Source organism: Saccopteryx bilineata, chromosome 6, assembly GCF_036850765.1.
Source record: "Saccopteryx bilineata isolate mSacBil1 chromosome 6, mSacBil1_pri_phased_curated, whole genome shotgun sequence".
Classification (NCBI taxonomy): Eukaryota; Metazoa; Chordata; class Mammalia; order Chiroptera; family Emballonuridae; genus Saccopteryx; species Saccopteryx bilineata.
Window position 1 is genome coordinate 184,308,797 of NC_089495.1, and position 14,959 is coordinate 184,323,755.

The 14,959-nt window shown below is 50.4% G+C and overlaps 1 protein-coding gene across 1 annotated transcript; it reads left to right on the plus strand.

Moving 5' to 3' along the window:
* Positions 1–1,155: 1,155 nt before the first annotated feature.
* Positions 1,156–5,583, plus strand: GFRA4 (GDNF family receptor alpha 4). The gene is made up of 6 exons (XM_066237571.1): positions 1,156–1,213; positions 3,088–3,433; positions 3,562–3,671; positions 3,762–3,896; positions 4,590–4,681; positions 4,847–5,583. Exons 1-6 carry the CDS (start codon positions 1,156–1,158, stop codon positions 4,925–4,927), a joined length of 822 nt encoding a protein of 273 aa, XP_066093668.1. The 3' UTR covers positions 4,928–5,583.
* Positions 5,584–14,959: the final 9,376 nt, after the last annotated feature.

The window sequence follows — 14,959 nt, forward strand, 5'->3', positions numbered from 1 at the left end:
AGGTGGACACTTTATCCACTGCGCCACCACAGGTCAGGCTGTGGGATTTTGATGTATAGAGAAAACTGAGTAATGACATAGAGAGGTTAATGCTGTTGTAAGTTTTTGGGTTTTTTTAGAGACAGAGAGAGTCAGAGAGAGGGATAGACAGGGACAGACAGACAGGAACAGAGAGATGAGAAGCATCAATCATTAGTTTTTCGTTGCGTGTTGCAATACCTTAGTTGTTCATTGAGTGCTTTCTCATATGTGCCTTGACCACAGGCCTTCGGCAGACTGAGTAACCCCTTGCTCAAGCCAGCGACCTTGGGTCCAAGCTGGTGAGCTTTTGCTCAAACCAGATGAGCCCGCACTCAAGCTGGTGACCTCAGGCTCTCAAACCTGGGTCCTCCGCATCCCAGTCCGACGCTCTATCCACTGCGCCACTACCTGGTCAGGCTGTTGTTTTTTATCACATACAATTCCCCAAAAAAGGGGGCATGCAGGGCCACCTGGGGAAAGACTGGGGAACTGCCACAGATTGGAGGAAACTAAGGCAACCCGACCAGTGAGTGCCCTGTGGGATCCTGGATTGGATCTAGGGACAGGAAAAGGACCTTAGCAGAAAAACTGGGGCAATTCAAAATTGCCAGTCTGTAATTTATTGTATTGTAACAATGTTAATTTTCCAGTTTTAACAATTATACTATGATTATGTAAGTGTTAACATGAGGGGAGAAACATATAAGGGGGAACGCTAACATTTTTACTTTTCTTCAAGTCTAAAATTAGTTAACAATAAAAAGGTAAAAAATTATAAAAGAAGGAAAGTAACAATGTTGCTTCATAAGTTAACAGTTTAGCATGGGAGAGACAAAGTCTCTGGGAGTTGTTGTGTAGGAGCTGCTGTGGGGAGGAGGGTGCTGTAGGCCCCTCTAGACAGATTCAGGCTCCAGATTCAGTTGCTCCCAGATCTACCTGAAGGCGCAGCTTGGGGTGGGGACTCGGTGGAGGCGAGGAGTCACGTAAAGGCTCCTCCCAGCCGCAGCAGGAGAGCTCTCATCAGCAGCATCTGGGTTTCTACCCGCTCCAGCTCAGGCAGCACTGGGAAGAAGGCACCTGTTTCCACAGGTTCTGCTTGGGGCTGTCTGTCCTCTCCTTTGTTTGCAGGCCGGCATGGCCCACTGCTCGGGGTCCGCGATGCTGCTGCTACCGCTGCTATGGCTGTTTCTGAGTGAGTGGCTGCTTTTTCCCCAGGACCCCTGAACCCCGGCCTCTCTGTCCCAGATCCTCAGGGATAGGGTAGAAGGCAAGAGGGTGATTCCAGGAAAAGCGGGAAGGTAGAAAGTGCTTGGGGTACAGGGACACCTGGCAGTCTGCTCTGCAGTGTTCTGCTCTTCCTGCCTCTTGCCTTTGGGTTGGTGGAGTCACCCCCTCGCTACTTCCCAAGTCCCACCTTGGTACCCCTGCCTCAGGAACTTTCTTTTTCACATTGTCTCCCCCCTCCTGCTTCTCTTACCCCTCCTCCAGCCCCAGCCCTCCACCTTTAGCCTTGGAGTTTCATACTGATCCCTTGCCCTGTATCTTCAGTGTCTCTGTGCCACTCATCTGCTGCTCCACCTGCTCAGATTGTCCCTTCCCCACCTGAAGCAGCACAGAAGGAAGGGTCATTTTACTGGGTGGGATGGGGAGAATGAAATCAGGCAAAGGTTTAAGGCAGAGGAGATCCTGGAGCTGAGATGCACTGTTTGAAGGTTATCATGAGGTAAGGGTGCTCCTGGCAGAGGAAGAAAGGTAAGCAAATGAGCAAAGGTGGAACTAAGACCTTAGGGGACAGACACTAGGTGCTGTTGTGTGTGGCTGAGGCCTGGGGACATGAGGGGCTTTACTGGGAGGGAAGGGCAAAGCTTGCCTGCTACTCTGTGTGTCCTGGAGGAGGAGAAGAGAGGAGAGAGGGAGGGCTCACCCTGCTACTCCGATCCTCTCCACTCACATATCCATTCCAAGTCCTAGTGTCTGTCAGTCCTTCCTGCAGAGAGGAGAGCACTGAAGCCACTACAAGAATAACCATGGTGCCCAAAAGAGGTGGCCAGTGCAGAGAGGGACTCTGCTGCTAGCCCTGAAGCAGGGAACATCCTCCTCCATTTATACAGTGAGATGGGTGTGGGGCCAGCCTCAGAACCACCTTACTAGAAAGCTTCTTGCCTAAGTGAGATGCTCCTGGGAGGTCTGGGAGCATGAGGGGCAGAGGTAGCTGGGTTTGGTGACATATGTCCTAGAAAGGGACTGCCAAGTCTCAACCTCTGCAAACCCTGGCTTGGCTGGGTTTAGATGTAGTCTGCAGCATGTCTGCACAAAGCTTACCCTCTGTCCAATGAACGAACCCCTGGTGTCTGATTGTTGTACCAAGTGCACTCAAGTGCAGCCAGGCCCTCCAGTTCCCAGAGCTCTTTTGAGAATCCCCCTTTCGTCTAGCTGGTGAAGGGTGGAGGAACCAGGAGGAGGCCAAAGTCCAGATGGGGGCAGCGTGGGTTAGACCGGCTAGAAGGGAGCATCAGAAGGGAATGGAGGGGTAAGACCCCGGTGGCAGAGGGAGGGGGAGGTGCAGGATGTCAGGAAAGAAGGAGAACCAGAAACCTATAGTCCCATTCAAAGGGCCCTCAAGCCGGAGGGGGGAGAAGAGGAAAGGAAGAAAGCTCAGCGTGCCAAGGAGGACGAAGTGTCCATTGCCCTCAAGGCCGTTTCTGGTTAAATCTTCACTAATGACAGGGCCCCAGAAGCCTTGTTTCCCGCGTCAGTGGGATCTCACGCGAGTGGGAGGGGTTCCGCGGAACCCTCTTTGTTTGGGTGTGGCTGTTCTGTGCGAGGCGTGGTGCCTGGGTAGGATGGGCCTCAGCCTCTAGGGGAGCCCAGTGTCCCCCATTCATCCCTCATGTGTTGCGAGAACCCCCTGAGCCTGCCGCCGCTCATCCCCGCGACTGAAGGCCGGTCAGTGCCAGTGGTCCACACTTTCAGGTCACACGCTGCTCCCCTCGGGCTATGAGCTCGTCCCCATCTTAGGGAGGCGGCGCTGAGGGTGAGTACGCCCGTGGGCCGCCCCTCCACCAGGGTCTCCCAGCTTGGCCGCACGGAACCGATGCGTGGACGCGGCCGAGGCGTGTACCGCGGACGGGCGGTGTCAGCACCTCCGCACTGAGTACGTGGCGCGGTGCCTAGGTCGGGACGCGGCCGCGGGTTGCGCCCGTGCCCGTTGCCACCGCGCCCTGCGCCGCTTCTTCGCCCGCGGACCTCCCGCGCTCACCCACGCGCTTCTCTTCTGCCCGTGTCTCGACCCCGTGTGCGCGGAGCGCCGGCGCCAGACCTTCGTGCCCGCCTGCGCCTTCTCGGGGCCCGGCCCGGCGCCGCCCTCCTGCCTGGAGCCCTTAGATGCCTGCGAGCACAGCGGGATCTGCAGGTGTGGGCGGGGCGGCGGGCTGGGGGCTGGGCGGGGCGGGCCGTCGGGGTGGGGGCGGGGCAAGGGGCGGACCGGCGGGGCTGGGCGGGGCTCCCATTCGCCTATCGCTTTCCCGCCGCTCCGCGCAGGCCCCGCCTCCTGGCCTTCCAGGTGTCCTGCGTGCCCGCCCCCAGCGCCTCCGACGGCTGTTCCCGGGAACAGGCCCTCAGCTGTCTGCGCGCCTACGCGGGCCTCGTGGGTACACACTGTCAGGGTCCGGGGGCGGGCGGGCTCTCCCAGGCTTCCTCCACTTGGGTGGACAGATTGCCCGCTCTCCGGGTCCCCGTAGGCACCGCAGTTACCCCCAACTACGTGGACAACGTTAGCGCGCGCGTGGCGCCCTGGTGCGACTGCGGAGCCAGCGGAAACCGGCGGGAGGAGTGCGAAGCTTTCCGGGAGCTCTTTACAGGAAACCGTTGCTTGGGTGAGGGCCGGCGTGGGGCGGGCCGGGGCGGGAGCGTGGTTGGCTTTTGTTGCTCCCTACCAAGCCGCCTGGCGGGCAGGAGCCTGTTCTAGAGGTGAAGAAACAGGCTTTGCAGCAGCCAGGTAGGCACTTCTGCCTCTGCAGTGGTCCTGCGCCTTCGGGAATCTGTGCTCAGCTGTTTCGGGGGCCACGTGACAGAGCCAAGTCGACGCCTAGGAGTGTGTAGGCTGGTAGAAGACCTGGAATGGAAAGAGTTGAGATTCCTGCTTCTGCCACTTCGGAGGCAGTTCTATCCCTGAGGCACTAACAGCTCCTTTCAATTGATGAACTTGACTTCTGGGTTTGAATAGCTTGGTGGTTCCCTGCCCAGTCTGAGTTAGGGGGCCTGAGTTTGAAACCCTACTCTAACCCATTTTGTGTTCATCTGTAACATAGGGATGATAATTGTCACCCTCCTCAGTGAGGGTGGAAGACTACAAGGTTTATAAGGCACTCATAGCACAGTTGTCCTTACTTTGTTATTCCTTAACCTGCGCCTTCCATTCCGGAAGCCAGTCTTTGCAGACACTCTAGCTTCCCATCCGTGTGTAGGGAGAAGCCCTGCAGGATGCCAGGGGTCTCTCAGTCTCCAAGGAGCTGGTCCTTGTGCTAGGGTTTCCCAGCCAAGCCCACCCTGGACCCCTCTCGCTACAGATGGTGCCATACAGGGCTTTGACAGAGGGCAGTCCCCAGTCTTGCAGGACCATTCTCACTCCCACCAGAACCCTGAGCACATCCTCCTGCAGGTAGGTGCAGGTCGGGGATGGTGAACTGATGTCCCCTGCACTGCTTCTTCCATCCTTCCAAGCCAGTTGGGCCTAGATGGACATGAATGACCTGGGATGGGGGTGGATGCAGAGAGCAGAGCCAGGCTTCTGGCTCAAGCCCACACTCTGCTCTCACCCCCCAAGGTGCCCTCCGCAGATGGGCCCCTGCAGGAGTGCTCCCTCTTCTCCATGCTACTTGTCCTGGCTCTCCAGGCTCTGCTCTGACTAGGACAGTGGACCTTGGACAACACAGCCAACTATCCTACCCTTCCTGGGGCACAATGGCCACCTCTGTAGTGTACTACCCCACTGAGAAGGGACTGGTTTACCTTCCAACCAGTCCCTCTGTCCCGCTGCCTTTTGTAGGTCTGGACACCCTGTGTACCTGTCCCCTGGAGGGAGGCATATATAGGTTGTAGGCCTGAATGCAAAGCCCATGGTTTCCCTTTTAGTAGGTTTTTTGGTTGTAGGTCTCTTTCTCCACATACCTTGGAACAGTTGGAGTCTCCCGCAGGGTAGAGATGGGAGGGGGTCACCTGTGTATCTGAGGCCTCACCAGGGCCCCAGATAACCTGGAGAAGGTCAGAGATCATCCAGAGTCCCAGAATTATAGGAGACTTTATCAGATCCCCTAAGGAGGTCATGCCTTGAGTATGTCTGAACAGACTTGTAGGCAAACCCCCCTCTAACACTACAGCCTTTCATGACAGCCTCCCAGTTAGGCAGTACCCATGATGATAGTTACCTGTACCCAATGGCAAATGTTGGCAGAGTGCTTCCTGTCCATATTATGTTGTTTGATGGGTACCAGGTGTTGGTGAGAATCCAGCATTGCGCTGACCATATGACTACTTTCTCCATGGGTTAAGCCAGTGGTAGGAATGGCATCCATAGCTCAATAAATCCATGTGCACTTATACTGGCCTTGCTTTCATGTGATGTGTCATTGAACCCATAGTCAGCCACAGGGTGTGTTTCTGCTGGCCTCTGACTTCAGATGACCTCAGAACCTCTCTGGGTTCTGTCTCCTTGTCTCCTTACCTCTAGATACTGAACTGAATCAACTACCAGGTCTTAGTAACAGGGATTTTGGTTGTTTTTGTCTGTTTTTTCCTTATTTATTAGTACTCAGATAAAGAAACTACATTTTTCCAGCCTCCCCTGCAGCTAGGGTGGTCATGTGACACAGTTCTGGCCAATGAGTGAAATTCACAAATGAGGCTTCCAGGAGAGTTTTTTTTTTTTTAAATGTTACTTTTTTTTTATTTTAGAGAGAGAGAAAGAAACATTGACTTTTTGTCCCACTTATTTGTGCATTAATTGGTTGATTCTTTAAAAAAAATTTTTTTTAATTTTATTTATTCATTTTTAGAGAGGAGAGAGAGAGACAGACAGAGAGAGAAGGGGGGGAGGAGCTGGAAGCATCAACTTCCATATGTACCTTGACCAGGCAAGCCCAGGGTTTTGAAGCAGCGACCTCAGCATTTCCAGGTCGGTGCTTTATCCACTGCGCCACCACAGGTCAGGCCTTAATTGGTTGATTCTTATGTGTGCCCTGACTGAGGATCAAACCTGCAACCTTGGTATACTAGGATGACATCCCAACCAACTGATCTACCCAGGTGGGGCCAAGACTTGTTCACTGGCCATTTCAGCCTCTGGCCTCAACCCTCCTCACTTATTGCCGTGATCTTGGTGGCAGTGCCTGGGGACATCAGAACCATCTTGAAAATTGAACCACTGCACCAGCTCCAGTCTGTTTCCCTCTGGACTCTTTATTTCATGAAGAAAATGACACCTCGCCCTGGCCGGTTGGCTCAGCGGTAGAGCGTCGGCCTAGCGTGCGGAGGACCCGGGTTCGATTCCCGGCCAGGGCACACAGGAGAAGCGCCCATTTGCTTCTCCACCCCTCCGCCGCGCTTTCCTCTCTGTCTCTCTCTTCCCCTCCCGCAGCCAAGGCTCCATTGGAGCAGAAATGGCCCGGGCGCTGGGGATGGCTCTGTGGCCTCTGCCTCAGGCGCTAGAGTGGCTCTGGTCGCAACATGGCGACACCCAGGATGGGCAGAGCATCGCCCCCTGGTGGGCAGAGCGTCGCCCCTGGTGGGCGTGCTGGGTGGATCCCGGTCGGGCGCATGCGGGAGTCTGTCTGACTGTCTCTCCCTGTTTCCAGCTTCAGAAAAATGAAAAAAAAAAAAAATGACACCTCTAATTTGTTTAAGGCAATTTCTCCCTAAGCAGCTGTTATTTGCCACCAAACATAGGCTCTGATTAATTCACTCCCAACTCTGGGGTGCCGGGAACACTGGGATCTCCTACTGTACTCACTTATGGGAGTCCCACCTCAGGGCTAACAGAACCCAGCCCTGACAGACACCTGAAAGAAGGGGTGATAAGGTCTTATTTTCATTCCCTCATATTCCACCTGCTTCTATCCATGCAGAGTGTCTAATTCTTCCTGGAGCTGAGGGACATTTATCATAAGGGTTTTTGTGACCACTCCATGTGTGTGGCCAGTGTGGACCCCGTGAATGCCAAGGGCAATGTATTAAGTTTCAGTTCTGCAAAGCAGTTTGGGGAGGAGAGGGCAGTCTGGCGCCAGGTGCTATGCCTTCTGCCCGCTTCCTCTTCCTCCATTTTGGAGACTCCTGAAGAGTGAAGGGATCCCAGGTCTCCCGGCTGCCCTTCCCAAACCTGGTTGAGGTTTGTCAGGAGCCACGCAACTGGTGGGAGTGGAGGCTCTGGTGGAAGTGGAGGCTCTTGGTGCCTTGCTCGGAGGCTTCTATGGCCAATGCCACCCATCCCCAAGCTGCTGGGAGTGTGGACTGCAAACACAGCTCCCAGCTGCCCACTTCTCTAGAAGAAACGCTTATAAATCACACTCTGCTCCCTGCCGCTGGCTGCAGCCAATGACGGAGGCAGGGGTACAGAGGTCTAGCCTGCTTGCCCCTGGGGGAACAATTCTGTGTGCCAGTCTTGCTCCAGAGCTCTGTGCGCGATTCCGGCTGAGACCACATTCTAGCTTAGCTCCTCCCCCTGCCCACTCCTGCCTCCTTCACGTAAGGAGGTTCCCCTGGGGGTAATCCCTTCAATGAATCAGGGCCCAAGAAGCCCTATCTGGGCTCGGCCTCTGGAGAACCTGACCTAACACATTGGTTAGGTGCAGACCACACCAAAGCCCAGGCCTGCAGCTGTCCAGACCAGATAAAGAGCCACCCAATCTGAGACTTTATATTTAGCAACTCTTACCAAACCCAGAGACACCCTGTGAGGCAGCTGTCAACCAGCCTCCCGGCTTCAGCCAGTACTCTATCTACTGCTTGACACCAAACAAATCCAGCTAGCTCGGGCATGTGACTCAACAATCTGAGCTTCAGGCACAGCTGTCTCCAGGGGTGCAGATGATGTTGCCCCTGCTGGTCTGTGCATGGCTTCCCTCTGCAGCCAGGCAGGCTCTCACCACAGGGTAGGCAGAATGCCATCAGCAGCCCCCTTGTAGCATTCTCAGCAGAGAAAGGCACCTGTTTTCCCCTGCATTCATGGACTGTCCCAGGCAGGACCCTGGTGGGGCTAGCATGGCTTATAAGACTCTTCCAGTGGCGTGGAGAGTGACATCAGCCCATCAAGATCACATGGAATAATGGTAATCAGTTTTCTAGTGGAAAAAAGGAGAGGTATTAGGCAAAGTGAGAGTCCAGCCTGTTCTCACTTTATGAAGAAGGGATGTTCCCAACCACCTACATGGGAGTGGACACCTATAAATGGGCTTGGGAGATAAGGTATGCGTGTGTGTGTGCGGGGCAGAAATTGGGGGCAGGACGGGGCAGTGAAAGCATCATATTGCCCTGGTGACCATGACTGCATGGTGGCTCAGTCGCAGAATTAGATAGCTGCTAAATTATTTGCCTTATGTGAGAGTATGTTAAACTGCTACTCCATGTTTTTCTGAGATAATTGGAGTAAAATACAGGCATATACCTTTCAAAAGATTGGGAAAATAAAAGTGAGCAGAATCTAGTTGAAAATTGCACAGTTGTCCATGGCAGCTGGCTGTCTTAACAATGGTTGGCAAACCGCGGCTCGCGAGCCACATGCGGCTCTTTGGCCCCTTGAGTGCGGCTCTTCCACAAAATACCACATGCAAGTGCTACCTTGATAAGGAATGTACCTACCTATATAGTTTTAAGTTTAAAAAATTTGGCTCTCAAAGAAAATTTCAATCGTTGTGCTGTTGATATTTGGCTCTGTTGACTGAGTTTGCCGACCACTGCAGGGAGTTCTTCAGGCAAACTCAGGTCAACCAAATGAAGCCTAACATCAGACAATGTGCAAAAGGAAAGAGGTTTCCTTATTGAGTGGGGGGTGGGGGAATGAAAGGTCCCAGGGCCCCCATTGCCTGGCGCTATGTGTTTCCCCAGACTGAACATTTTGTGTGGGTAGCCTGGGGCATGGACCCAGCCAGCTCTGCAGAGAAACCCAAGTCAGTCTGCAAAGGCCATGGTCTTGCCACTCCTGGGCCAGTCTACTTTCTGAGGGTTTTGTTGCTGTAGTGAGTTGAGTGGTGGCCCCAAATATATGTCCACATCCTAAGCTGTGGAACCTGTGACTGTTTCCTTGTCTGTAGGCAGAAGAGTGAATGATTTCCTTATATGGCAGAAGATGTGGTTAAATTAAGGGTCTTGAGAAGAGGTGCTTAACCTGGATTATCTGAGGGGTTCCTAATTGCAGTCACAGGTATCCTTATATGAGAGAGGCAGAGGGAGATGAGACACAGGCAGAGATGGGAGTGATGTGGCCACAAGCTCAAGAATGCTAGCAGCCACCAGAAGCTAGAAGGGGCCAGGAATGAATTCTTCCCCAGAGCCTCTGGAGGAAGCACAACCCCGCCAACCCGATTCCAGACTTCTGGCCTCTGGAACTTTGAAAATAAATTTATTGTTTAAAGCCAGCAAAGTTGGGTAATTTGTTATAGCAGCCCCAGGAAACTAATGGAATTGTCTATGGTTGTCATAGTTTGGTTTCTGTCACGTCTACCTAAAAAGGTCCCAGCTCATACATGGTGTTAAGTCTGGCCAAACACCTGAAGGCTGAGCCCAGCTGTGGCCCCACAAGCAGGAAGGAGTCCTGCCTTGCTCATCCACATCTGCATGTTGGCTTCCATGTCCCATCAGGTAGCCTGCTTACTGTCACTTTCTCACATGCACTCTGGGGGACTGTGGTCCTTGTCTTGGCCTCATCCCCATGACTGGGCCTCTAACTGGCAGGTGGCTGGGAGTGGGGAATAAGGCAGAAGGGCAGGTGCTAGAAGCTTCTGTTGATTTATTGGTGGAAACTTCACGGCTCATGAATACCCACTCTGGCTTGGAGCCTGCTGTTTAAGGCAGTAGGTAGATGTGGAAACTGCTCACTCCCCACCGCCCTTCTCCTACCCTCCCCAATCGAGATGCAGGGCTAATCTCACAGAACCACCTAATATTTACAGGAAATAGTGAAATTTCCAGAGGGGCAGGAAGACAGGGGCTCTGCAGGGCTTCAGGAAACATCCCCCAGCTGGGCAGTGAGTCTGGCATGCATGTGCAAGGAGGCAGAAACATGGCCCCACCTCTCTGAGCTGGGGGAAGGTCTGAGTTGAAGGATGTCTTGGGCAGCTCTTCTGCCAGGGACATGTTACCCCACCCCCAAGGGAGCCTCCAGCCCAAGACAGAAGACACAGAGGAAAATTAAGATGAGTACACACATAAGAGAACAAAATAAACCACCTCACAAACTGAGCACTCAAGGGATCAGGGTTGGGCAAATGAGGAGGGAAGGCCTCCAGGTATGCAGATGGGCCTGCCTGCAGGTCCCCTGCTCCCTGTGCAGCACCTTCACAGTCACTGGGGTCATCTGGGCCTGCCCCTTGAGCTGGGGACACAGGATGGAAGAGAATTCTTCCCAGGCACGTTACACAGCTAGAAATGCGAGGCTGCAGGGTGTGTCTGTTCAGATACAACCCAGGCAGGTGTGTGGGCTGGGGACTGTTACCAGGAATGACATTGCTGTTGGTGGTGACAGAATATTCCAAAATGACAACCAGATCTTGGTAAAGTTATGAAGGAAACAAAGTTTGGTTTTCCCATGTTTGCACAATAGTTGCATTTCTGTGAAACTGTGTATTAAACCAGCTCTCAAATATATACTTTGTGTTTATCATAAGGTTGGGTACTACACTAAAACAATTAGAAAGAGCCTGACCAGGCGGTGGCGCAGTGGATAGAGCGTCAGACTGGGATGCAGAGGACCCAGGTTCGAGACCCCGAGGTCGCCAGCTTGAGCGCAGGCTCATCTGGTTTGAACAAAAGCCCACCAGCTTGAACCCAAGGTTGCTGGCTCCAGCAAGGGGTTACTCGGTCTACTGAAGGCCCGCAGTCAAGGTACGTATGAGAAAGCAATCAATGAACTAAGGTGTTGCAACACGCAATGAAAAACTAATAATTGATGCTTCTCATCTCTCTCCGTTCCTGTCTGTCCCTGTCTATCCCTCTCTCTGACTCACTGTCTCTGTAAAATAAAAAAAAAAAAAAAAAAAAAAAAAAAAAAATTAGATTTTCTCACGTACACAAACATTCAGCAAGATGTTTGAAAATCAAGTGAGGATGTGTGTGGGGTCTTTGTTGGCTGGGAGAGTCCTGCATGTCACAGGATAACTACCTTCAGGCCCACTCAATAAATCACAAGGCCTCCCCCTTCGATGCAATTGAAATCACTTCCACCCATTTCCAAAATGTCTCCAAAAGTCCTGTGCCAGTGGTAGCCCACGTTGCTTTTGCACACCAGGTGTGCTGTCACTGCTGCGCCTCCAAACCAGCTCCCTCCCTCCTTCAGCTCTCTGCTCAGCTGTCCATCAGAATGGTCCCTCAGCACCACCACTTAAGGTAGCAATCCCTCCGGCACTTTCTACCCCCAACCCTATTTTTACCTTCACAAAACTTATCTGACCTTGTACTCATTATCTGTCTCATCCACTACATTGTAAACTATGGGGCAAGGGTTTTTGTCTGTTTTGTTTACTGTGAAATCCCTGGTGCCCAGCCAGGCCGTGACCCGCCTGTACAGGGAGGATGGGCATGGTGGACTCACAGCAATCACTGGCCTATAGCAGTTTTGAAATCCTGGGGTGGGGGCAGTTCCCGACCAGGCCCAGATCTACGCTCTGGGCCACAGCTGAGCTGGCCTTGGCTTGTGCTCTCCTCAGATGTCTTTCACAACCGTGTCCTGGCTGCAGATGGTTCTAATTAAGCTTCCTCATTAGTCACAGGGTTGTTTTCATTTTTATTTAATTTTCTTTGAGAGGAGGAGAGAGAAACATCAATTTGTTGTTCCACTTATTTATGTGTTCATTGGTTGATTCTTGTTTGTACCCTGACTGGGGACTGAAAATCTTGGTGTATCAGGATGATGCTCTAACCAACTGACCTACTCAGCCAGGGCCTGTTTGTTTTCATTTTTAGAAGTCAAGCTAATGGTTTCTCTGGCAACATAATTCCCTCAAAAACCTACACTTTTTATTTTCGAGTGCAGGTCCCGTGTCAATGACGACATTCCTGGTTCTTCTCCTGGATGCAGTTCTAAAGTTGGCTTTATTTATTTGCTTCCTTATCTATATGCCTTTCCCTCAAGACAGCGGCTTAAAGTTTTGAGGCCTAGAGGGAAGACCACATTCTGTACTTGATTCTGACCTGGAACCAGAGTCACCAAATGTCACCGGGTCTTTGTTGTTCACAGGTACCTCTTACTGTTTGGAGACAAGAATAAAATTTGTTGGCTTTTCCAGTACTCCAAGACTCTGGGTTTCAGGGTTCTCCACCCCCTTCCCTTGTGCTTCATGAATTAATTCTGGAACTGAGCTTTCTTGTGATGCCTTGTCAAAAGCATCCAATAACCAGCACATATCACATTCTGCTTTTTCCCCAACTTGTTTCCCTTGAGCTAAAAACTGAAAGGATGTGTAGTTTGCTTTCCAAGTTATCAAGCGGAACAGCTTCCAGACTGTTGGCCACAGCCTGAGAGGGATCCCCAACTGTTCCACCTGTGGCATCTGTGTGCCTGCTACCTGGTCTCAGGAGCCAATGCCACATTTTTTCAGTTTTGGTTACATTGTCTTCCACTTCAAGGTACCAATTTGTGTATTAGAGTAAGAAAAGCTACCTGTTGCAGTAAAGCCTCAGATCTCAGTGGGTTAGTAGTGAAAGTTTGCTTTTCAGTGATGAAAAGACCAGAACTTTTTTAAAAAATTTATTTATTAAATTTAATGCAGTGACACTGATAAATCAGGGTACATATATTTGAGAGAAAACATCTCCAGATTATTTTGACATTTGATTGTGCTATATACCCCTCCCCCAAAGTCAAATTGTCTTCTGTCACCTTCTATCTGGTTTTTCTTTGTGCCCCTCCCCTCCCCCAACCCCTCTTTCCTTCCTTGCCCCATCCCCCCTCCACCCACCCTCCCACCCCCGTTGCCATCACATTCTTGTTCATGTCTCTGAGTCTCATTTTTATGTCCCATCTATGTATGGATTCATATAGTTCTTAGTTTTTTTCTGATTTACTTATTTCACTCCGCATAATGTTATCAAGGTCCATCCATGTTATTGTAAATGATCCGATGTCATCATTTCTTTTTTTTTTTTAATAACTTTTTAAAAATTTTTTTTTATTTTACAGAGACAGAGAGAGAGAGTCAGAGAGAGGGATAGACAGGGACAGACAGACAGGAATGGAGAGATGAGAAGCATCAATCACTAGTTGTTTTTTTTTTTTTTTAATTTTAATTTTATTTTATTTATTCATTTTTAGAGAGGAGAGAGACAGAGACAGAGAGAGAGAAGGGGGGAGGAGCTGGAAGCATCAACTCCCATATGTGCCTTGACCAGGCAAGCCCAGGGTTTTGAACCGGTGACCTCAGCATTTCCAGGTCGACACTTTATCCACTGCGCCACCATAGGTCAGGCCCGATGTCATCATTTCTTATGGCTGAGTAGTATTCCATAGTATATATGTACCAAAGTTTTTTTATCCACTCATCCTCTGACGGACACTTGGGCTGTTTCCAGAGCTTCGCTATTGTGAACAATGCTGCCATAAACATGGGGGTGCATTTCTTCTTTTCATACAGTGCTATGGTTTTCTTGGGGTATATTCCTAACAGTGGGATACCTGGGTCAAAAGGCAGTTCGATTTTTAATTTTTTGAGGAATCTCCATACTGTTTTCCACAGTGGCTGCACCAGTCTGCATTCCCACCAGCAGTGCAGGAGGGTTCCCTTTTCTCCACATCCTCGCCAGCACTTATTCTGTGTTGTTTTGTTGATGAGCGCCATTCTGACTGGTGTGAGGTGATATCTCATTGTGGTTTTAATTTGCATTTCTCTAATGATTAGTGATGTTGAGCATTTTTTCATATGCCTATTGGCCATCTGTATGTCCTCTTTGGAGAAGTGTCTATTCATTTCTTTCACCCACTTTTGGATTGGATTGTCTTCCTGGTATTAAGTTTTACAAGTTCTTTATAAATTTTGGTTATTAACCCCTTATCAGATGTACTGTCAAATATGTTCTCCCATTGTGTAGTTTGTCTTTTTATTCTGTTCTTGTTGTCTTTAGCTGTGCAAAAGCTTTTTAGTTTGATATAGTCCCATTTGTTTATCCTGTCTTTTATTTCACTTCCCTGTGGAGATAAGTCAGCAAATATATTGCTCTGAGAGATGTCAGAGAGCTTACTGCCTATGTTTTCTTCTAATATGCCTATAGTTTTAAGGCTTACATTTAAGTCTTTTATCCATTTTGAGTTCATTTTTGTGAGTGGTGTAAGCTGGTGATCTAGTTTCATTTTTTTGCAGGTAGCTGTCCAATTTTCCCAACACCATTTGTTAAAGAGGCTGTCTTTACTCCATTGTATTTCCTTACCTCCTTTGTCAAATATCAGTTGTCCATAGAACTGTGGGTTTATTTCTGGGTTCTCTGTTCTGTTCCATTGATCTATATGACTGTTCTGATGCCAGTACCAGGCTGTTTTGAGTACAATGGCCTTGTAGTATAACTTGATATCAGGAAGTGTGATACCTCCCACTTTATTCTTCTTTTTTAAGATTGCTGAGGCTATTCGTGTTCTTTTTTGGTTCCATATAAATTTTTGGAATATGTGATCTATATTTTTGAAGTATGTCATTGGTATTTTAATTGGTATTACATTGAATTTATAGATTGCTTTGGGTAATAT